Here is a 23,372-nt window from a genome sequence, read left to right on the forward strand (position 1 = left end):
TTATTAAAAGATCACAATAAGTATCACAAGACTAATGTTTGTAAAAATGACGATCTTTATTTAAACCCAAGCTAAAATGTACACTGGATGTACAGTACAACATAGTATCAGGGCTTTAACTGGCGTGAAAAATACAACTTTCTATTTCATTTGTCAAAATGCTAAAGGGAAGCAAGTCTTGACCCTTTCACGACGATGTTAATTATCAATTATTACACAAATGTATTGTGTACCGAATACGACACAAATGCACATATGCTTAGATGTTCCAGAAGCCACAAAAATGAAGACGCTTTACGGTAATAAAGGAGACAAAGCAGGGAACACAACAAAACATTTGTAGAAAATATCAAAAAAAAAGGTCCTAAAGCTTTTACATAAACATTTCCAAACATCAAAGTTACAGGAATTCAGTAAAGATATTACAAGGGCTGTTCTGGACTCGCTCCACTTAATTCTGGCAGAGCTATCTACAAGATGTGTGCAGAACGACTGCTCTCAGGCATACATGTCCTCACGGTCTGCATTATAGATCTCACCCTCCTGCAGCGAGGCAAAGTTTAGGAAGTGCGAGGGCCGGTGGACTTCATGGTAGAACTCCTTGGGGTTGGCCAGCTGCAGGTCATACTTCATGTTGGGGTCGTGGCGCACACCTGTAGCAAGAGAAGTTAACAAAATGGTTATTTGAACTAACCTATTCTTGTTTTTTTCAACTATGCAGTGTTTTGAACTGTGACATGCAGATAAGTGTGAGTGTTAATAAAGCTTTGTTTAGTCCATTTAAATAGTGTCTTAGTCTGAGGACTGAACACTGTTTGAATTTCCACATGATCGTGATACATTGAGCAGTGATGCACAACTGCACAGTAAAATCTATCAAACTGACACGGGGACAGAGCGGAAATATCAATGTATGGCACAGATTTCAAACAGCAGTATTAGGAACATGAGTGATGTAGCCACACAGATTCAAACTCCGAATCATTCTGCTCTTCTATTAAATCTATAAAAACAAAAAGCTCATGTAATAAAATGTGTGAAATAAAAGTTTATGTAATAAAAATAAAAACTATGGCTACTGACCCATGAAGTTGTAGTTCCAGGACACTTGTCCGGGCACCATGAAGAAGCCCAGGAAGCGGTCAGAGAGCAGCATCTGCACTCTTTCATAGTGGGACGGCAGGTAGCCTTTAGGGTTGTTGCCCTTGTCTGTGTTCTGCCGACCCCACTCATAGCCACTGGGTGTCAGCTTGTAGGCGGTGAGCGTGCACGAGCCTGGGGTGAAGCTGAAAAGCAGAGGTAAAATGCATTCAGGTACCATACAACTGACAACCATCACTTTATAATGCAGTTAAAACTGTAGCACACTCGTACTTTTAAAAACAGACAACAAATGAAAACCACGTTTGTTTCCTGTGCGACATCCTGCAGTAAAACAAGTCTTAAGAATCAATTTCTACAACAGTGTTTTATCAGGTATTAGCTGTAAAAAGTCATTAATTACTTGACAATTGTAACAACAATGTCAAGTTGCTAATATGCCAAATCAATTAAACATCCTTGCAAAAAGTTTCTCTCTTCTCCCTCTCTTTAGTTTACATTTGCTATAATTTTGCCAGGCTGAGGCAGTATGCATGAATTTAATCAGACGTCAGTGGCTTTGCAGTGTGATCTACAAACCTAAAACACAGCCTCCTTATTGCATGTTCAAATATTTCCAGCTTTGAATCGCTGATACCATTTTGGCATTGAAATATTGATGAATGCGCTGTATCAATTATTAAGTAAACATTTGGGTGTCAAAACAAGTACACTAAACATTTGTTTATAGATATTTACTCTAAGTACAAGCTGACTATCTACTTCTGAGTGACAAGTGCTTACTATCTGACTATGGACAATCATAAGATAATGACCGCAGGCGAGAAACAGCGCACAGCAGTCTCACAAATCCTACTACAGACAGACAGAAGGTGTCTTGCTATGAATCCTACCTGCAAGTGATGATGATGGTCTTTTCTCCATCCCAAGAGGGGTTGTCAGCCATGACCTTGGCATGGGTGGTCACGTCCTGTGGGGACAGCTGGGGCGACTCATTAGGCTGGGTGTGGATCCAGCCGAGGGGCTCCATTTCCTGTTTAAGGAAGGGAAAGAAGATAAAAATTACTGGGACGACAAAAAAGCGCTCTTGAAAACTGTTACTAAGTAAAACTAATGAGGAATCATCATAAAATGGTGAGAATAAACTAAACACTCACCTTAAGGTATTCATGTCCAGGCAGCTGGTTGGGCAGGTGGACAGTCTGGTGTGTCCCCCACTGTGGCACCATGACGATACAACGGATCTCCTTCACCTGGGGGTTGTCAGGTGGACTCGTGCCATACAGGTAACCTGCAATCTGGAAAACACAGTGCACAGTCAGTTTCTACAGACACAGTTTCTTTACTTTGCACAAAGTGATGAGTATAGATGTCAAGGTACACATCAATATAATAGTTTATTTACATGTCAAAGGAAACCGTTTCTCTATCCCCAACACACCTGTGCTCGCAGATCTGAGATGCAAATGAACTTCTTGAGGACATTCTTGGGCAGGATGTAGGTGTAGCCTGTCTCCTTGATGTCATCCGATGACACGTAGATGTGGTTGGTTCGGAGATGGAGGTTGGCAGCAGATATGGCCCTGACAGGTGGAGAACACACAGAACATTAACACAAACTGACGTGGAAACCCAAAGTTATGACTAGTTGCCCATTTACAATAATAAGCTATGATGGCAGTTTTTCTATATGGATCATGAACTCAATCTGACTCATTCCTGAGCGAAGAAATGCCTCAAAACAAAAACAAAGTTCAAACAAACTATCTACACACCTGACTCTCCATTCGGTCTTAGAGGAGAAGGTCTGGGTCTCGTAGTTGGAGGTGGTGGAGGTGATGATCTCGTCACCATGCTTGTTGACAGTTCGGGTCTGCGTGGCTGTGAGCTGTGACTGCTCTTTAGTCTGCTTCTCAATCTCGGCAATTTGTTGGCGCTGCTGCGATGGAGCGGATATCTCCATACCCAAGATGATGTCACGGATCTCAGACTGCGTCAGTGAGGCCACATTCACACTGGATGAAGACAAGGGAGACAATGACTACTAAATCTAAGTCTTCCTTAATCTCTTCGATTAGGTTACAGAGAGCAACATATAGGATTTATATTGCAGCCCATGAAGTAATACTTACTTGTTCTTTTTGCCGTAATCTGCCAGAATGAGATCTTTGAGTTGCACTTCCACCTTGATCCACTCCTCGTCAGTGAGCGTGGGCCAGATGTGATGGGGCTCCGTGATAGTGGTCTTGTCAGGTTTCAGGATCACCTTGGCACGGTCGTTGTTGACGTGGAGTGCTCTTAAGATCAAGATGAGTCGGGAGAAGGCCTAGAGATGGAGCAGACCACCAAACAAAAACTATTTACACAGTGGTTGAAATAATGCACCCTAATGGGTAAAGTTGGGAAATCAGCTTGGATCAGCTCAGGTAAACTCTTGTGATATAGACTGAAACTCACTGTGTAAGACGAGATGGTCTTGAGCCAGTCATCGTAGAGGTTGAACAGCACCATCTGTGGTTCTGTAGCCTTCAGGATTAGGTCTCCAAACTTCTCCACCTTCAGACAGGCCTGGAAGGGCAGCTGCAACTCAGAACCTTTGATCACAATGTTGGGGAAGTCAAGCAAGTGGACCTGCAATAGAGTGAACAATGGCATTAGAACAGGAAAGCAATGAAGTATGTATCCAACTTTCACAAATTATTACACTTCAAGGCTTGTAATTATTATAATAGGTATTAACATGAAAGGGTCTCACCTCCAGAGGGTCCAGCATGCCCTTCCTGGTTACAATGATCTGTTTCGGCTGCTCCTCCACAGGGAGAGAGCGAATCAGGGCAGCCACTTCTTCAGCTGTCTTCCATTTGGCCAGCTACAGAGACAGCAAAAAAAAAAAAAATTCAGCAACATCCGATATTTTCCCTTTATCATTGCCGTCTTATCATCAATCTAATGATATTTATTGCAAATGATTAAACACTAATTCAAATAACAGTATACTGTAATCAACCAGCACCGATAAGAGATGCATTTCATCCATTCTGGCTGTATTTCTGTTTTAGCTGTATTGTTTTTTTGATAAAAAACAAATGTGAAACAAAAACAGACCAAAGCTCCTCCCCCAAATAATTTACAAAAATCAATACATAAAGCAGAGATGGTGATTGTAAAAGTGGGTAGTGGTAGAGCAGGGCCGCACCTGTCCAAGACGTTTCTGTCCAGCCCACACAGATGTGTGAATGATCTTGAGGAAGAGCTGGCCAGTCCTGGGGTTGAAGATGAAAATAGCTCCATTGATGGGCTTTGTGGTCAAGTTACCTTCAAAGGTCTGTTGAGATAAATGGAGAATAAATGTGACCAAATACAAAGAACACATTACATTTCCATGCAAAAGCAACATGACACTTTACAACATTTAGAAATAGTCATTCCAAAATAAACTGCGCACTGTTAGAGCTTGACGACTCCTCACGTATTATTATTGGAGTATTATAAACGTCAGTCCTCACCTTGTGGATAGTGACTCGGTACACATTGGTGTCATCTACAAACCAGATGATCTGGTTAGAGAAGAGTTCACCATAGTTCTGTGAGGACAGGTAGGGCTCAGTGGGCTCCGAGGAGTACAGCTGCAGACCTTTGCGTATGCGCTCCCTGAGCACGTACAGGGCAGGGTTGGCCTTCATGATCTTGGCCATGGCCTGCTGGATAAGAGGCTTGCTTCCAGGGAACCAGTTACCATAGCCACTATGGAGGAGATAAAAGGACAGTGTTAAATACTAACTTGAGATAGTTTTTTTTCCCCCTCTGTCGATACCCAGAGGACTGGACACTTCAGGGAGGTGTGAGTACCATCTACCTAACAACTCCATTTCAGCTGATGTGACTTTCTGCTGAACGAGTTAGGAAGCTAGTGTGAAGACTTCCAAGGCTACTGCAAAACATACTTGTTGACATGAACAAGTGGACGCCAAAATCCAGGCAATGCTGGGGCTAGTTTTAAATCAGGAAGAAAACACTGCTTTGCCTACGTCAACCACCAATCAATACTACTTTACCTGTAGCCAATATAACTTTGTTAATTTGATTCCATAATTTAGTAAAAATAATTTGGTGCTCTATTTTTACGATTCTCTTTGAATCAATCAACTAATATCACACTGGGCATGTATGCAAGCTTTTAACAATGCTAACCTGTGGAGGTTGTAAGCCAGGTCGATAGCAATGAGCACCCCGGTGGGGGAGGGGTAGATACTCATGTTGTCAGTGGTGTAGTCCAGGAACTTGGCCCTGGCGTAGCGCTCGATGTCATGCGAGTCGTAGTCACCCCAGCGCAGCTGAATGTCAATCCAGTACTTCTGCGTGGTGGTGCTGTCCATCACGTCCCTGTAGGAGGAGGCGCACAATTTAATTCATAGAAGACTGCACAAATTACCTTTTTAAAAATTCTTCCATGAATGAGTTTACACAACTCAGTGTCTTCAGGGCAACTAGCGTAACTTTAATATATTCAGTGTAGAAAATATAGCTTCAAAAGTCATACTTTGAGTCAGCAAGCAGAGATGGTCTAGAGACGTTCCACTTGTATGACGCGAAGAGGAGGATGTCTGCACACGATGAGTTCATCTTGTACGACTTCCTGGGGTGGATGGTCTCCTTCTGCACCGTCTCAATCTCGAGAGCATCCAGCTCCTGATCAAACACCTGAAAACAAAAGCAGAAAAATCCATTATCATTCTGGGAAGACCAGGTCAATAAAAAGGTAAAACGTTGCACACTTCAGCTTGCTACATTTCTACAGTTATGCAAAGTGAAAAAAGCTAGTCCATAATGAGGTAAAAAAAAGATATATATATAATTTATATATATAAAAAACACCTACCTGACAGAGATCCATGACAATGCTCTCATGAATCTTCTGCCACAAGTGAGCCCTGAAGATCTGAATGAGGGAGATCTTCAGTGTGGGGATTTTGCCGTGCATAAAGATTCCTGTCAGGTCAAGTTGCACCTGGAAACCCACGTACACCTAAACACAACAGAAAAGGACAAATATTTAAACCCTGCGGACAGTTTTTCATTCTTAGCTTTCTCTATGGGAATCAGGAAAATCACATTTACAAATGTTGTTTGTACTGACGTTGGCTCTGTTGATGGTGGGTGACCACCAAAGCGTGAAGCGACGGTTGGGGATTTGGTTCAGACCAGACCTCTGGGCATTGGTCAGCTTCTTCCATTTCATGGACTCCTCAAAGCCACTGGCTTTTTCCCTAAAGTCCAGAAATTTAGACAATGATGCTTTTTAGGGAAGGAATTACACGTAAAAAACATCCAGAAGTTCAATAAACAGGTACAAGGTAAGTAGACACTCAGGGAAGAAAATGGAAACCAAACATTCAAAGTGTAAAGTGTGTACTTTAACACTTTAAGTGTTGTTTGGATCTGACTGCTAAGCGTACTTATAGCTCTCTCCTTTTAACCCCTTAACGCCGATTGAAAGGAAGAGGTGTGATGCGAATTTGCGACAGACTGCAGCTGAGATAGCGTATGCATTTCCCCAATGCCTGTTTGCGGATATTCAATACTTACGTGGGAATCTTTTGCAAGGACTTGTTTCTCGTTTATGCCGGTTGTCGCTTATTTGCATCATACCTAATCTTTTTAAATTTTTTATTGTAAATAAATTCAGGCATCAATGAGTTTTAATAACTGTTAAATCTCAAAAGTAAAAACTAAGTAAAAAGTTAAAACTCTATTCAGTTTTGCTAGCTACAGTACTTTATGTTCACAGCAAGCAATGTCTGCTCTCTCTCCCCCTCTCACTCTCCTGCTCTCTCTTGCTGTGTGTGTCAAATGTTGCTTGATGTTCATGCCTGCGCTTGCTCGTGATGGGAATTGTTGGGACTCAGTAATTAATATTACAAACAGTGCGGTCTAGAACTGCTCTATGTGAAAAGTGCAATGACAACTTCTGTCATGAATTACTATAATATCTATAAAATAACTTGGATCAAGTCTTAAAATGATCAAACTCTCACCAGAAGAGACCCTCCCAGGTGGGGAAATAAGTGCCTTTGAAGAGTGTGTGTTCCAGGATGCCCTCCACACCTCCTAGAGCCTGGATCATGTCTGTGCGGTAGTTATTCAGGTTCCACAGTTTGCCATCATGCCTCTGGTGGGTCCACCAGAACGGATTCTGCTTCAGCACCTGCGCTCAATCAAGACAAGAGACATCAACAGATTCACATTGGTGGCAAATGCAACATTTTAGAATACCAACATACAAATGTCAACGTGTTAACATCCAAATTGTAAGCATTTTTTTTATTTTGCTGAAATAATTTTTTTTTTTTTATTTTTTTGAAACATCATTCTGCCCGGTAAAATCCTTAAAAAGGGTTAAAAGCAAGGCTTTAGACTTATTCTTCTTGCCTCAGGCCAAAGAATATCTGAATTATTATATAATACACTACCTTTTATCTCAAGATACTGTTGCCAATCAACATATCAGCAGTGTCGTCATCATACCTGGTACTGTTTGAAATCTGTTCTGACTCTCCAGCCTTTGTCATAGGCCAGTGTGTGTCTGTCCTTCTGGAAAAGTGTGTTGATACGGGGGATTCCTCTGTCCCACGAGTCCTCCAAATCTTCCAAAGTGAGACGCCTGAAACACAGAACACACACTGCTATTTGCCATGTCTAGTTTCAGGTATATAAAGTATCTATCCTAGCTCTTTGGACAACTCTCCAACAAATGTTCACTGACAATTTGATATCATTTAATACCTGTTCTGGGCGATGGCCTCCTGTCTTTTGAGGGCGTACTCAGCCCAAACTCTCTGGGAGTCAATGAACTCACTCTCCCATGGTTGAATGTAACGATACAGGTTAGGAATCAGCTGATCTTCTTCATGGCTCATTCCAGACCTGAAGTGGGTGATACCCACATCTGTCTGCTTGGACCACCTGGGGGAGAGGGAGGAGAATTCAAGTCCTGTTTGCTAACTGAACAGTACAGAGGAGAGATCAAGACAACAGGCTGCATGCTGACTTACCGCAGGTCTGACTGTGGAATAAGTACGTGGCCCATGGACAGCATGCCAAGGCCACCCAACTCTTTGGGAGTGTAGAAGACTACGGGAGGGAAGCGGCTGGGCATTTTGGAGTTGAGGCCGATCTTGATACGTGTCTGGATTTTGTTCTCGCACTTCACCAGCAGATCCAGGAGCTCCTGGGTATTGACCACAGCCTCACGGAAGTACGTCATCAGCCCGATCAGAGCAGTGTTCCATTTGTTCACAATCTGGAGGTAAAGACGGGACACATTGAAATATTCTGACAAAGTAATAAACACCACCGTTTTGTTTTTTTTAATTACAAGCTACCGCTCTAGTTTTTGGGGGAAGAAGGCCATCAGCTGACCTTGGTGAATGTGGTGGATCCAGATGCCATCAGGATCTGACGCACTCTGTTGTGGAAGCGCTGCATCGATTCATCATCCACACGCAAGAAACACTGCGCCGTCCTCTCTTTGGTTACCTAAATATGCAAAAACAATTAGAGAACTTGAAAAACAGGAATGTGATCAGGACCATTTGAAGAAAGATTATAAGACAAGTTTCAGGACTGTAATTAGATACATTTCCAATATTAGAATGATAAGACTGTCAAAAGGGAAGTCGTTAGCCCAACAGCTACTCATTTTGGGCATCCACTCCTCACCTCGTTCTGCAGGTTCCACACACCATCCTTGTGAGTAAACTCTTCATAGCTGGTGCGGCACTTAGGCAAGATGCGGCACTCAAAACCACACATGTTGAAGAGCAGGTTGGGGTTGTCTTTGCTGTAGACTGAGACAAAGCTGTTCTCCCACTGGACAGTCGTCACTGATCTGGGCAGGCGGTTCTTAATATCCCAGAACACAGCACGTCCACTGGGAAGAATGATATTAGAAAAGTTATGGCTATGCATCTCTATTATCTAGTAAAATAAGCATGTTCACCACAGAAGATTGAACAAACTACTAGGTTAAGAGTCAAAATCTCGATGTGGAACTCACAGGTTGACATCATGCTTCATCAGTCTCATGCGGGCATCACGGGGCCAGCACTTCTTGTTGTTATAACCCACTATGTTCTCATTGTTGGGGTCTGGGTGCTCCGTCAGGTACCTCTGAATCAGATCCCTGGCCTCGTCGGCAGAGAACCTGGTGGACCCATGAAAAAGCCACAATTTACAATTTCTAATTTAACAGCAAAAACCTACTCTTTCACAAATCTGTACTGTTTGGCAGGCAAGGCGGAATCCTTATACACAGACTGTAAACGAGATTTAATAGATTAAAAATAAGAGCAATATTTACAAAACTCGTATGTTAAGAATATCTATCATTTGTTATTTTGGTGATTCAATCCCACCTGAAGAAGATGTGAATGCGGTCGATGTAGCGGCAGTACAGTCGGATTGGGTGGGCGCTCTCTGTGGCTGTGTCTTGGAAACTGAGGAAGTCGTTGGGCATCTGAGGTGGGCCAGCCATCTCGCTGGCACGGTGCAGGCCCAGCACCAGCAGGTCCATCACCAGACCGTAGTACTGCACAATGAATGAGGCAAACTGGAGCCCCCTGATGATACCATAGGAGTTGGTGTGGTTCATATCCTACAAGAGACAAAGAAAACATTGAGATCAAATACCAGTCAAATCTTAACTGCATCAAAATGGGAAGCAGGTTCTTAAACAGTAACTCAGTGGTACATAAAATGAAGTATCTTTATATCTGAGCTGGAAATTACTTAATAGTTTTACTGTATCAGTAATTAAGGAATAAATAATATCTAAAATGAATGAGTGTGTTTACCTTGTAGTTGATGACCACGTTGTTCTTGGCTGTCATGTAATCAGCAATGTTGTGGTCAACAATCAGACGCAGCAGCCTGTTGAGCAGGGTCAGATCAATCTTCTCATACATCTTCTCGTAGCGGGACTCCAGCATCACGTTGCACTCTCCCTCCGCTGTCTCCCAGACGTCCTGCAAGTTGTTGATACCTAAAGAAATGTAACAAACATTGGTTAATTGGTTTAGTGAGAGCTTTCAGTTGGGATACATATTATTCAGTGTTTCCTCAATGTGCATTCAACAGTGGCGCTGATTTATGAAAATCTCCCCCAACGCAAAAAAACCCTGCTATCTCTACTTTAAACAGTGAGAGTCGAGCACGATCCACTTAACGGGAGGTACTACACTATATGGTCAGACTTTCATATGCCTCTATTATTAGCTCTTTTCCGTCATAAGGCTGAGCAGAGCCTGACCTTGGCACCACTTGTAGACCAGCAGTGGTGGTGGTTCAGTGTCAGCAGGTTTGATCCAGGGTGGGAACAGGCGTCTCTTGTCTGCCTCGTACCACAGGTACTGGTCCAGGTATGCATCAGTGATCTTCTCCAGAGGCTCTACATCATACACGGGCACTAGGTGACTGTACAAGTCCATGAACTCGATACCAACCTGCAAAAGAATAAAGCGTTATAAGACTGACAAGAATGGAATATGACGAGTAAGAAACATGTTAAGTAGCGACATTCAATATAATTCAAAGCCAGTCAGACAGTCAGCTTATAACTTACAGTGTTCACAAAAATGATACCGTTGTCATTAATTGTTGACTCAGTTAATTTATATAAATCATTTTGAGGTCTCTGGTCAGTGTTTTTGATCTTTAGAGAATCAATAAATAAATATATTATTATATTTTATTTAACAATACTTTGCCCTTAAAACTCTAGATGTTGTTTGACAGTGGAAACGTCAATTAACTTCTAATCAAATTTTCAATAAATATTTGCATGTCTTGGTCCAGACCTCTTTGAAAGCTCTCTGGGTGAGCAGGTGACGCTTGATCCTGGACAAGGCCTCATGAGGGTTGTCGTAGGCCTGTTCAATCAGCCCCAGCTCCTCCCTCTGACTCTGGTTCAGACGAGACTTCACACTAGAAGAACACAGAGACACAAAGTAATCACATGGGGGAAAATATTCTGCCAGTTAATTTGATTGGTGTGTACAAACATACGTTGAAAATTTGGTTCACGTTCAAACTGTGTTTACCTGTACGCCTCCTTGAGCCTCTCCAAGGCCAGGATGAGCAGCTTGGTGTCATGCTTGTAGGACAGTGGAGGGAAAGGGATGGGTGAGAACCTCCGACTCTCCAGCCAGTGAACAGTGGTGGTGTAAATGGCTACAGCCTCTTCAGCTGTGATGTAGGGCCCATCCTGTAGGCAGAACATTTGGACTTCATCAAAATGGAAATATAAACAGTATATACACTCGGTATAAATTATAAGAAGCAATGTCTGAAAAGTGACAGGCCAGCTGCAGCTAGCGATGAATTAAAGAGCCACCATTCATTTTTATATTCCTCCAGTTCTTACGCACAGGCAAGCAGACCAATGCAAGTGCGCCTTTGTAAGAGGACTTCATACAAAACTTCTGCGTGTGTTACCTTCAGGTAGTTGTGCTGTCTCTCCTGCTCAGCTTTCAGGTACAGACGAGTCAATCTCCCCAGGTTTTTCTTGCACACGGTCTTGTCCACAGTGGCTCCACGGCGGATTCGCTCACGGTTGTAGTGGGCAGTGTTGGTCCACCAGTCAGCTTTAGCCTTCACGTAGCGCAGGATCATGTTCTCAATGGGAGTGGGCAGGCCGGGCACCTGTAATGATGGGGGAGAGAGAAAAAAATAAAAAATAAAATAAAAAATTAAGAATAGATATTCTTACTCAACCTAAAGTAGTATACATATTTTGAACCACTGTTGCAACCACTAGTATGCAGTTTGTGTTTATCTATGCCTTGTGAACTTGCTGCATTATGAAGGAAATGTTTCCCGTATGGATCTCACATTAAAATTTCTAACCGCAACTAATGCATATTCTAGATGCTATGCATAAATTTCATGGTACCGATACTTACTAAATTAAAATCTCAAGAACTCTGTTGTAAATCAATGTCTTTCAATAACAGACTATCCCCTCTCCCTTATAGCACTCAGTCGAAAGGGTCTCTGTAATGCACTGACCTTCCAGGGGATGTTGGCCTTCCAGCACCTCCAGGACTCACTAAGGTGCTGCAGGATGGTTCTGGCCTTGTTCTGTTTGATGCCCTCAGGCATCATGTCCAAGATGTCATGCATCACAGCAGCACGCAACTCCAGGTCAAAGTGAGACTCCACACGCTGTTTCGTCACCGTCTTGGCTACACCCTTGGAGTGACGTCCTGTTAGGGGGCAATCAAAAATAATTGTTGCTTAAACAGTATTGTTCCTGTCAACGCAAACATCTGTGCATGACAACATTTTGTTGCTGAAATAATAGTGGCCACCACAAAAATATGGAAAGGTGTATATACGAACCTTCAAACTGTCTGGCCAGCAGATTCCCCAACCATCTCTCCAACAGCGGAGTGATCCCTCTCATGAAGAACAGCCACACTCTCCAGCCAGGAGCCCAAAAGCCACAACCTGGACCTTTGCCCACAGGACCCTGATCAAAGAAAATCCCAAACAAAAACCTGAATTAATCAAACTTTTAGGTGCCATGGTGTCACTCCACAGCTTTTTGTACAGTTTATGGGAAATTAAATCCTTTCTATGGAAACAATCAGATAGCAGATAAAATTACTTACAGTGTTGAACCGGTAGTAGATGAGATGTTTCAGATCTTTGCACATTCGGATTTGTCTCATCAACTTGTACTTGTAGCGGTACATGCCTGTCAGCTGTCCCACATGAGCAAAGATGTACTGCAGTCCATCAGACAACTACAATACAGAAGCAAAATTATGGGATTAATAAAGTTTGAAATCACTGACAAATTATCGTAAAAAAATACTTCCAACTAATGAACCAATGTTAAAACATGATCACCACTCAAAGTCAGTCAAAAATAATCACATTCAAAGCCAAGGACCAACTTTACAGAAATGACATCTTCATCAAAACCATTTGTCATGAAAGCACATTGTGTTTTAAAGTGCAATTAGTTAAGCTAGGGCTGGACAATATGGCCAAAAATATTATCACCATAAAATCAAATCGTTATTTATTTTGAGTTGAAAGGTTGATTTGTGCTCCTGAGGGAAAGTTGAAGAAATATTATGGTTAATTGTGGTTTAAAAACTCTTCCTTACGATCAACACTTGATGCCAAACAATGGATAACATCACAAATGTGAGTTAGAACATTCAAAACAATTACGATAAAACTTTGTCAACAAATATGCATGAATACAATTAAGTAAGAGCTTTTTTCTGTCTTTTTCCTCAACAAAATAATCTTAATACAAAAATTATGTCCTATTTGTTAATTAGTTCTGTATTTGTGCCCTTGCCCTGTGAAAAGTAAAAACCAAATAATGGTGGAATAGCCCTTTCACTTTTACTGCAACAGACAACAATCTGATGTTCTCTGTGAATTAATTTGCCCAAACTTCATCAGAAAGGTTGATGAAATTACACTTCCAGAAGAAAAAGGAAGAACGCAAATGTAGCTCAGATACCGATGAGATGATCTCTGCAAAATGTGTTGCTGAACTAACCTGGAACGCATCAACGTTTCCCAGTCTGTACTGCACGTGGCTGTCCACCACCAGCTTACTGAGACGCAACACTTCTCTGCAAAGGTGAAAGGCATTGCCGAATCGGGACTTCTTTCGTTCCTGGGGGAAAGAAACACAGTTGTGGGTCAAGCGCTCTCGGCAGAAGACATTGTTCATCAGTAAAAACTGAGCGTCAACCACATTTTAGCTGTAACCTCTAGTTTTAAGTCTTTAAAGCCTCCAACAAAAGAAGAATGTGAATATTGTAAGAACAGAGCAATATTTAACATTTATCCCATTGTTCATTTATGTACGATCAGTGTCAAAGGAGTTAAACAAGGAGGATCTGCCCTGGAGATTGTACCTTTGTTGTCAGAGTCTTAACAGGCTTCAGGTTGAAGTTGTAGTCGAGATGCAGGTAGTTGAGGTTCTTACGGTGGATAAGCAGATTGAGCATGTTGTAGCCCTGTCTGCAAACCTGCAGACCCACCTCCACCCAGTCCAGCTTGGTGGACTGAAAGAACTTGGTTGCTTTGAAGGAGCGGAACAGATACCTGAAAAGACAACAGAGGGAAGATCTTTACATAAAAAACAGATTGATGAGCAAAAAATAGCTTCAGTTCATGAAGACAAGTAACCAGGAAACCAAAATCAGGTGTCTCCTGATGCTCACCTCTTCTTCTGGGCCTTGGGTGGTCTGTGTTTGAGAGCATTGAGCACATAGTACTTGAGCAGTTTCTGGTATGACACACGCACTTTCACTGGTTGTCCTGCAGGGCAGTGCTCACGGTACCTGTAGAATAATATAACACCTAAATTTAGAATTTCTCAAAATGTATAATTTTACATTTGAACGAGATGAGCATGTTCTCAAAAGCCGACGCATATATATATATATATCCATATATAAATTCTGACACATTTAGTCATGTTAGTAGTTCTCTCACCAGTTCTTGATCAGGGGGATGTCAATGGCACGCCTCGTGCGGCCAGATCGGAGGTTGAAAGGTCTCGGTGCCCAAAGCAGAGCAATGCCATTGGCTGTGTTGTCTGTGTAGAGGGGGGTCTCCTTGAGGAAAGGCTCCACATACTCAGGCAGCTCGAACTCCTCATCGTCATCAGGCAGAGGCTCCTGACTCTGAACGGGTTCAGGAAATTACAATAGGAATTTAAGAGTGAGTTACAGAATATTTACTTGTACATAGAACAGTTAAATGAAGAAAAGGAATCTAACTTATCCTAATTTCTGATAGAGTTTTACCCCAAGTCATTTTAAACTCTTATGTTTAAATAACTCAAAGTAATATCTGAATGGTCACAGGCCAACTGCAAATGCAGCCAGTAACATATGAAGGTCACCACTCATTTCAATATTCCTCCAGTTCTTACGCACAGGCAAGCAGACCAATGCAAGTGCGCCTTTGTAAGAGGACTCCCTTCCAAACTTCACATGTGATTTGTCTTGAAGGAATTACATTCAAAGCTGCCAAAGGTAGAAGATGGATAATCTGCAACAATCACACCCTCTTACCTTAACAGAGTGTCTGTGTGAAATGGGGTTGATCAGCGGGTCAAAGTAGAACGCTGGGAGATCTGGATCCTCCGTCTTGATAAACACCACGTTGGGTGTATGATACCTGCAGGAGTAAAGTCATGAGAATCTACTTATTTCTTACAGCCAATGTGAAAGATACAGCATTTTTTGTTGTTGTTTGTTGATGAACTCAATGTTCAGGGACAAGTTACATCTGAACTTTTTTTATTTTAATTACTTTTCAATGCAAACTCCAACTTTAATAAAACAACTCATTCATTTTCTTACCAGGTGAGGTGGACGTGATGTGGCAAGTTGTTGTACAGGTAGGGGAAGGCGATTTTGTACTCCGTCCTGATCGGCTGTCGGATGATGATTTTGTTGATGTCATTGAACTCATTCCAGTCTTCATCCCTGCAGGAGAGGCAGAACGATCAGCTAAAGCACAAATCATCTAGCTATTCTTACTTGATATTTTGTTTGGGGTCAAAAAGGATTACAGGAGATTACAATTAACAAAAAAAAATTGCATATTCTAAAAGTAAAATGAAGACATGTCTAACAAACGTGTTTATATTTATAAGAATACAAGCTGTGTTCAAGTGGCCTCCACAATCAATAAAATTAACAGCGTAAAATCTGTAGGTCTATCCTTTATTAAAAAGTCAGAGGTCCTTACTGGAGGTTGATGTCCCTGACCAGTGGCTCAAACTTCGGCCCCCCAGGAATGGCCATATTTAAGGCTTTGGAAGTGAAGAACGCCTTGAGGTCAAACAGATAAAAGTAATTGAAATCCACCAGGTCCGTCAGCAGCTGGTTGGCCAGGCGGTACAGCGTGGACATCATGGGCAATGTGAACTGCCAGCGACGGTAGGTGGTACCATTCACAAACCTGATGAGGGAACAAATTAATTATTGTTCCATTTTACTAACTACACATCAAGTGAATATGTTAAACACGTTGTCTTTAAACAGATGGCTTACTTGGCAGTGTCTTTGAGTGGCTGGTGCTCATAGAACCACTCCACAACTGGACCGTCCTCCTCAGAGTCTAGCTCCATCTGTATTGCCTCCAGTGGTTCCACATCAAGGATGTTGTCAGCGTAATCCAGAGGTGGCTCCTCATCATCAAAAGGTGGAAACCGCATCCGCTTGAAGTGCCGACGATCACGCTTTTCACGACGCATCATGATCCACATGGTGCTGGGAGGAGGATATGAGACACAAATTAGGGTTGGGCGATATGGCCAAAAAGTCATATCTCGGTACTGTTGGGCAGAAATCCGGTCTAAAATATTTATCTGTATTTTCTGCTAAGCAGGCGGGGGAGGGGGATTAGCGGGGATGTTTTTACTACTTTTAGTAACTTAGCTTGTTTCTTATTTCACGGTTTTAATTATACTTCATTCTCCATCTTAAGTATTACTCACTTGTTGAATTCACCTCCTTCAGTTCTCTTCCCACTCACAGACCTAACGTCTCCACTGCAAACACGTCAGCGTTCCCCGCTTCACCATTACCAGCTCAACTCGCCTCTCCTCTGTTTTCCATTGCAGATAGTAACCCTCAATCTAGCCGGTCGTCATAGCGACGGCACACACAAGTGCCGCGACGTAATATTCAACACACACCAGGGACGCACACACAGCGGTCTCTTGATTTAAATTAAAACGTTTCAGCATTACTCAGAATGTAAAGACAGATAAGGTGGAGGTGATACAAAAATAAAATAAATAAAACCAAAAGAAGGAGAGTCGAGGTGAGTCGAGCTGGTACCGTGCAATGGAAAAGGTGTTTTACCTTCTCTCCCTCCCTGTAGTCTGCTTCAGTGACTTTCTCCATCAGTAGAAGGCTAGGCTGTATAAAGTCTCTGAAAAAATTTTTTATCCGGAGAGTGTAGGTGCGAGGTGTTGCGAACATTTTTATTTTTGTTACTCAGCTAACATTCAATTGTTAGCTGCTATGCTAGCTTTAGCAGTGAACAGTGCCTTTCTTTTTACAAGCCAGGTCTTTAACAGTGTCCACCAGCACTGTGTCTCCCTCCATCTTGTTGAGAGTAGACGGCTGTGTGCAGACGCAGAGGGAGGGGCGGGGCTGCGCGGTGAGGGAGAGGGCGAGGAGCAAACGCTGGCAGGACTTTACGGAAACACATTAATTCAACTCAACATCAAACTATATCGGTATAAACGGTATTGCCTAATTTCATATCTATTCTGAAATTATAACGGTATACATTATATACCGATATACCGCCCAACCCTAACACCAGTGATTGCAAACACTTTAGAAATACAAATGAGTAGAATGCACTTGATTTGCATATCTCAGGTTGTACATGCCCTGTACAGCAAACATGATAACTTAAATAGTACAGCATGGAGTGCTTTGCATCATCCAACATCACCCTCTCTCTTACCCCCACTGGGCGATATAGACTGGCTCTATGACCCAGGGTATTTCATTCACAAAGGAAATGGCTCCAGTGATGTGGTAGAGGACAGGCACATCTCGGATCTGTTCCCAGGGCATAGGCATGTTTTCCAGCAGCTTCAACACTGCATGGGGCATGTACTTGAGGGCACTGTTAAAAAAAAAAGATGAAAGATACAGGGTGAGTTACGGCAATGGTAATCGATCTTGATGTTGCCCTGCTAAGAAAAAAAACCACCAACTTCTATTCATTATTTAATCAACATATCATTCTTACCCGAGGTACACCCTCTTGTCGTGGCGGAACTTTCTGTTCGTCATGTCTCCATGGTCCCTGATGATCTTGCGGACATGCTCAGGTGGCATGTCTTCCTTCTGAGCATCCACAAAGCCAAACTTTCTCTTTTCTGAGTAGCGCTTTGCCTGCAAGTGCTGCCATTTTCTGGCTGTAGAGTTGAAGAACATTTAATACTAATTTAAGCATTTCTATTTGCGATACAACACTGAAGATCTTATTACACCACACATTTACTGCATTGGGTGAAAGCCAACATACCTTTCTCTTGCAGTTTTTCCTCAGACATGTAGTCCGGGACTGGCGCAGGAGGGGGTACACCTGGTGGCATCCCTGCAGGGACCCCTCTGTAGGGGAAGGTAGCTGCCATGGCGCCTCACTACTGAAAACAAAAACACCAAACAACGAATTTAATTTAACACCCACCCTAAATGTGTATGCGTTTAGTTTTTATGTTTGTCATCAACACCATGAAGAGTTGGGTTACAAGTCAAAACAAAAAAGCATATTTAAATTCTAAAGTAAGATTACATTTGATTGGCAACTCTCCATTAAATTATCACATTAAGATTTGTTGACCGATCTAACAATTATTCGCCAAAATGTAAGTTAATCAAATACTCTCCAAACCATGTAGTTTGAGAAATCGCTATAAATTAAATTAAAATCAATGTTGTTGATTGGACACAAGCTGTTACTCATCTCTTGGCACTAAAGAAAGCATATATATTGCACACTTACATGGCTGCGTTACGTTAGTATTAACAGTTACCCAACGTTATAGTTCACTAGCCGTTAGCTAGCTCTTAACAACATGGCGTCCCGTATGGCACAAAGTGTAACGTTATGTGCAACTTTAACAGCAGAAACTCATTACCTGTTCGGTAAATTCACCGAACAATTAATTGGTACAATTAATTCATTCTTTACAATAAGCTACACATCACGTTTGCAAAACATGAAGTCTACCTTGGCTCTCTAGTTGCTGATTAGGCCAAGCGTGGATGAAGCGGTAAGCTAGTCAACTGCAAAGCTAGCATAGCAGCTAACGATTGAATGTTAGCTGAGTAACAAAAACGAAAATGTTCGCAACGCCACACACCTCGCTACCTTCACTTCCCGTGTAATTTCTTGGCGTTGAAGACAGCTTTGTTCCACACACAGTCGGCTACCACAACATTTCTCTTTCAAGAATGTATTCTCCCTTTTTCCAATTCACTGGTGTGTTGATTTGTCTTCACAAAACTGCATCACGCACGACAAACGACGGCGACCACACGATAAACGCAGTTCAGTGGGAATCACAGACAAAAGATACGCCGGATGGAGGTATTTCTTACCGCTAGACAGTGCGGCCTCTACGTCGAAACATACGCAAACGTTGGACAAGCGCAATTTTGCAAATACCCGGATGATCCCGTTTCCGGCACACTACTGCTCCCTGCAGTGTTGGAGTGTATCCTACAGGGGTTCAACAACAAGAAAAGCATACACTGTAGTACATTTTAGGTTACGTACTAGCCCTCTCCTTCTATTGTATTGTATACAAATGTGTACCACCAAATACTTTTAGATCAGTAATACTGTCCTGTCCAGTCTGTTTTGTTTCCCATAATGTCCTTATTGAGCTACATGAAATTAGAAAAATATATTCTTGATAAGTGGCAAAGCAAACTCTTTTTTTTTTAATTATGAAACTAATTCCTTTAATTAGCTGAGGTTAAGTCTTCAGATCATCTCTTAAAAAGTTTGAAATTTGTCATCCAGCTGCAACACCTTTGAATCTGAATATTTCAGACATTGGGTGATAATATCGTTTTTATCTGCTCCTGCAAACCTTGTTTGTGAGCTATTATGACACAATATTATCTTATTTTTGATAGTATACGCAACCAGTACAGAATAATTGAAATCACAGCCTTTTGTCTGAATGAGTAAACACAACTTATTGAAACTAAAGGCTGCAGTTGTGGAAATGAACACCATGAACCAGCGCAGTGTTCAATTTCTTTGAAAAGTAAAAACTTTATTGTACGTGTTTCTTTTGTGTTGCCGCGTTTATTCTGAAAAAATGGACCGGAAGAGTATATGGTCATGAAGTGGCTCAATGCAAATTTTGCTTGACATTCATTCGTGTGATTATAGTTTTGTCGTTTGAAGCCACTTTTTTAAGTTTTTGTAACGCTCTCGGACGTAATGGCGACTAGTGAGGACGTGCGGGAAAATGTGAAGGTAGTTTAGTTTCGATCGGTCAACATTCAGTTTTATTTAGTTTGTAGTTTAGTTTATGGAGATGTTTTCTTCAGTAGCAGGTCTGACATTGCACAGAGGGTGGGATTTGTTGTATTGTAATACTAGTTTCAGGTTGACCATGTAATTAGTCATATGACAGCCTGTAAAGCAATGCTGTTGAATCTTCATGTTGACTTCATGTGTGCAGAAGTACTATGGCAGTCGACTGGAGTCCTCTGGTGATTTGCAAACAAGTGCTGCCTCCTGCAGTTTGTCTTGCCGTCCACTACCAAAAAGTGTCACAGATGCACTGAGCCTGGTCCACCCAGAGGTAACCAAAAGGTCCGGTTTGCAATCTTATCTCACCTTTACTCTTGCATATTAAACATCATAACTGAACATGTTGTATTTGCATATTTCCCACGCCAAGGGTCAACTTTCTTATGCACATCATGACATCAGATGGTGTCATCAAAGTCTGCAAATATTTACTAAAACTACTATATGTATGACGTGATTACTCTGTGACAACAAGAGCATGAAACACATAGGACACATACAAATAAAACACGTGTACACTGCAGTCATCTACATGTCCACATGAAGCAGACAGGTAAGTCAAAAATCCATTTGTGATCATGCTAAAAAAAATAATCTGTGAACATCATCCTGTAACAGTACTTGAATATATAAGCTTATATTGCTTACATTTAATGATTAAAAATGACACCCAGCAGAGCAACTAGCTTTCTCTCTGGTCTTCCTCATTGCACAGTGATGTTGTTTTTATGCGCTGTTATCATTTACAATATCCCCCCCAGATTCTTCGGCTGCGGCCTTCCCTTTCCAGCGAAACTTGAGGGCTGCAGGGTGCTGGACCTCGGCAGCGGCTCTGGCAGAGACTGTTACGCCTTCAGTAAACTTGTAGGACCGAGCGGACATGTGACAGGCATTGATATGACAGAGGAGCTGGTGATTACACATGCTTGCACACACACCAATCTGCAATGGATTTCTGTACTTTCTAGTGACACAATGTGCATTTCTTTAGATCGCAGCATCTCATCAGTACATTGAGTATCATCAAAACAAGTGTGGCTACAAGGAGCCCAACGTCACCTTTGTCCAGGGGTACATGGAGAAGCTCGGTGAAGCTGGCATACAGAGGGACTCAATGGATGTTGTACTGTAGGTTTAAAACATGGATATGATCTGTCAATGGTCTGTTACTAAAAACAGATTTGATCAGCTGATTAAACAGTTTTCTCCTCTGATACATCCAGATCCAACTGTGTAATCTGTCTGTGTCCTGATAAAAGAGCAGTGCTACAGCAAGCTTACAATGTCCTAAAGGTTAGTCTGAAGAATTTTTATACCAACTACATTAAAAACAAAGATGTACAGGAACGCTCATGGTTCTCATGGCGCTCTCATTTTACACAGGAGGGAGGTGAACTGTACTTCAGTGACATGTATGCCAGTAAAGTGGTTCCTGATCACATGAAGCAAGATCCAGTCCTGTGGGGTAAAAAAATATTGCATTGTCATCTAAAGATTCAATGTAAAGGGCAGGAATACAGCACAGAATCCCTGCATCACTTTGGCTGTGACCTCTTTGTTTTTCGGTCCTAGGTGAAGGAATGGGTGGCTCTCTGTTTTGGCAGGATCTGATTTCATTGGCCCACAGCGTAGGCTTCAGCACGCCACACCTCGTGTCAGCAAGCCACATTGTGATCTACAACAGCGAGCTCAAAGCAAAAGCAGGTACCAAAAGGAAACATGGACTTTGGATGACATGTGAAGATCATTTTAATTCTGCAAATGAGCCAGCTTTTCATTTTTGTAGGTGACATCAGCTATGCTTCGGGTACCTTCCGGCTCTTCAAGCTACCCAAATGTCCGGTCATGGTGGAGGCAACAGTGACCTATAAAGGGACTGTGGTAGATTTCCCAGATCAGCTGGACTTTGATTCCTCACACTGTTTCAAGGTATAATAAAAGTTGCATCAGAGAGGGCCAATGAAGCCAATACAGAGTTCCTTTATCAAAGATTATTTACTAACCTGTGGCTTATTCATCCAGTAAGAGGAAAAATAAGTCTATATGTGTTGAGAAGAAACTTTTTTTTTTATCTCAGAAAAGAAAATCCTACACATTCATGTCTAAAAATGATCTGGTATGTTGTTAGAAAGTTTAGGTCAGCGTTTTATTTTGTGCTCTACAGAAAGATGTGGCAGTGCAGGTAAACGGAGACATGGCAGCAATTCTCCAGAGTTCCCGTTTCTTTCCGGATTTCAACGTCCAGATATCAGATAAACCAGAGTCCACCCCAGAGTCAACACCACAGGTAGCTAAAAATCCTTTAATTTTTAAATGGTATCCGTTTTTACATGCAAGAATCAAATGACACAGGTTACCTAGCTTTAAAAATACTTTAATTTTAATGTGCAGCTTCAAATATTTAGGAATTTTCCAAAGTTTTACAGAAAGAATAACTCTTTGTAGCAACTGCACAGCCTACGCTTCGATAGTAATCGAAGATTTGTTTCAGTCTCACGTGAAAGTGACAGTGAATTTTCTTTATTTTGTCCTCAGTGCTGCCACCTCAACCCATTTCTGCTTGCTGACAAACTGGGATCCTCCGTGACAAAATGCTCCAAAACAAGCAAATAAAGATGTAGATGAATTTTGAGTATACGTACATAAATAGAATTGTAACACATTTTTAGATTTTAATTAGTGGATTTGGTAACTCCATAACGGTACATTAGACAAATCATTGTGTTCTAGTCGTCGCCTATGTCTTGTGAAGGATAGTTTTGTCAAGTTAATTTACAATATAATAAAACTGTCTGTGACTTTCTATGCACAATTGTCACATAAACCTTGATCTACTTGAGCAACATCCAAGTAAAAAGATAATATAAATGTACAAGAAAAAGGTTCAGTCTAAAAATAACAAAAAAAGCATCTTGCTAATGTTAAGTAAAGAATACTGAGAGTGGGTTGCAGTCATTGGGTAGGCTGCAAGTAAGGATTAATTTAATCATATTTTCTCGATTAATCAATAAGTTGTTTGGTCTATAAAATGGTGGAAAATACATTTCTAAAAGCCCAAGATGACATCCTCAAATGTCTTGTTTAGTTAATAACTCAAAGATACTCAGTTAACATCACAGAGGAGTAAAGAAACTAGAAAA

At 41.6% G+C, this 23,372-nt stretch overlaps 2 protein-coding genes across 5 annotated transcripts; one reads left to right on the forward strand and one right to left on the reverse strand.

The window, feature by feature from the left end:
• Positions 1 to 32: 32 nt before the first annotated feature.
• On the reverse strand, positions 33 to 19,218 carry prpf8 (pre-mRNA processing factor 8). Of its 4 annotated transcripts, none has more exons than XM_038692658.1 (43): positions 19,043 to 19,218; positions 18,202 to 18,322; positions 17,923 to 18,091; positions 17,632 to 17,796; positions 16,200 to 16,418; positions 15,895 to 16,107; positions 15,504 to 15,629; positions 15,213 to 15,318; positions 14,629 to 14,819; positions 14,355 to 14,474; positions 14,046 to 14,235; positions 13,682 to 13,801; positions 12,771 to 12,905; positions 12,499 to 12,628; positions 12,166 to 12,362; positions 11,593 to 11,799; positions 11,199 to 11,362; positions 10,956 to 11,082; positions 10,409 to 10,601; positions 9,954 to 10,141; positions 9,516 to 9,754; positions 9,158 to 9,304; positions 8,821 to 9,031; positions 8,521 to 8,637; positions 8,154 to 8,401; positions 7,885 to 8,064; positions 7,627 to 7,762; positions 7,137 to 7,306; positions 6,239 to 6,368; positions 5,981 to 6,127; positions 5,642 to 5,802; positions 5,293 to 5,484; positions 4,608 to 4,845; positions 4,298 to 4,426; positions 3,857 to 3,970; positions 3,559 to 3,732; positions 3,234 to 3,427; positions 2,877 to 3,116; positions 2,543 to 2,684; positions 2,259 to 2,399; positions 1,995 to 2,134; positions 1,084 to 1,286; positions 33 to 653 (listed from the first exon to the last, which is right to left on the reverse strand). In XM_038692658.1, exons 2-43 carry the CDS (start codon positions 18,308 to 18,310, stop codon positions 499 to 501), a joined length of 7,017 nt encoding a protein of 2,338 aa, XP_038548586.1. In that variant the 5' UTR covers positions 18,311 to 18,322; positions 19,043 to 19,218; the 3' UTR covers positions 33 to 498. The 4 variants fall into 4 exon arrangements, with proteins under 4 accessions (XP_038548586.1, XP_038548583.1, XP_038548582.1 ...); XM_038692655.1 differs by having other exon boundaries at positions 499 to 653; positions 19,051 to 19,218; XM_038692654.1 differs by having other exon boundaries at positions 499 to 653; positions 18,202 to 18,319.
• A 796-nt stretch (positions 19,219 to 20,014) lies between these two features.
• On the forward strand, positions 20,015 to 23,040 carry zgc:153372 (uncharacterized protein LOC767695 homolog). The gene is made up of 10 exons (XM_038693849.1): positions 20,015 to 20,172; positions 20,381 to 20,514; positions 20,994 to 21,144; positions 21,224 to 21,360; positions 21,456 to 21,525; positions 21,616 to 21,697; positions 21,805 to 21,936; positions 22,019 to 22,161; positions 22,397 to 22,519; positions 22,768 to 23,040. Exons 1-10 carry the CDS (start codon positions 20,137 to 20,139, stop codon positions 22,843 to 22,845), a joined length of 1,086 nt encoding a protein of 361 aa, XP_038549777.1. The 5' UTR covers positions 20,015 to 20,136; the 3' UTR covers positions 22,846 to 23,040.
• Positions 23,041 to 23,372: the final 332 nt, after the last annotated feature.

This window comes from Micropterus salmoides, unplaced genomic scaffold (assembly GCF_014851395.1).
Source record: "Micropterus salmoides isolate LMB-PRFRI ecotype aquatic unplaced genomic scaffold, ASM1485139v1 Ms_hic_scaffold_3, whole genome shotgun sequence".
NCBI lineage: Eukaryota > Metazoa > Chordata > Actinopteri > Centrarchiformes > Centrarchidae > Micropterus > Micropterus salmoides.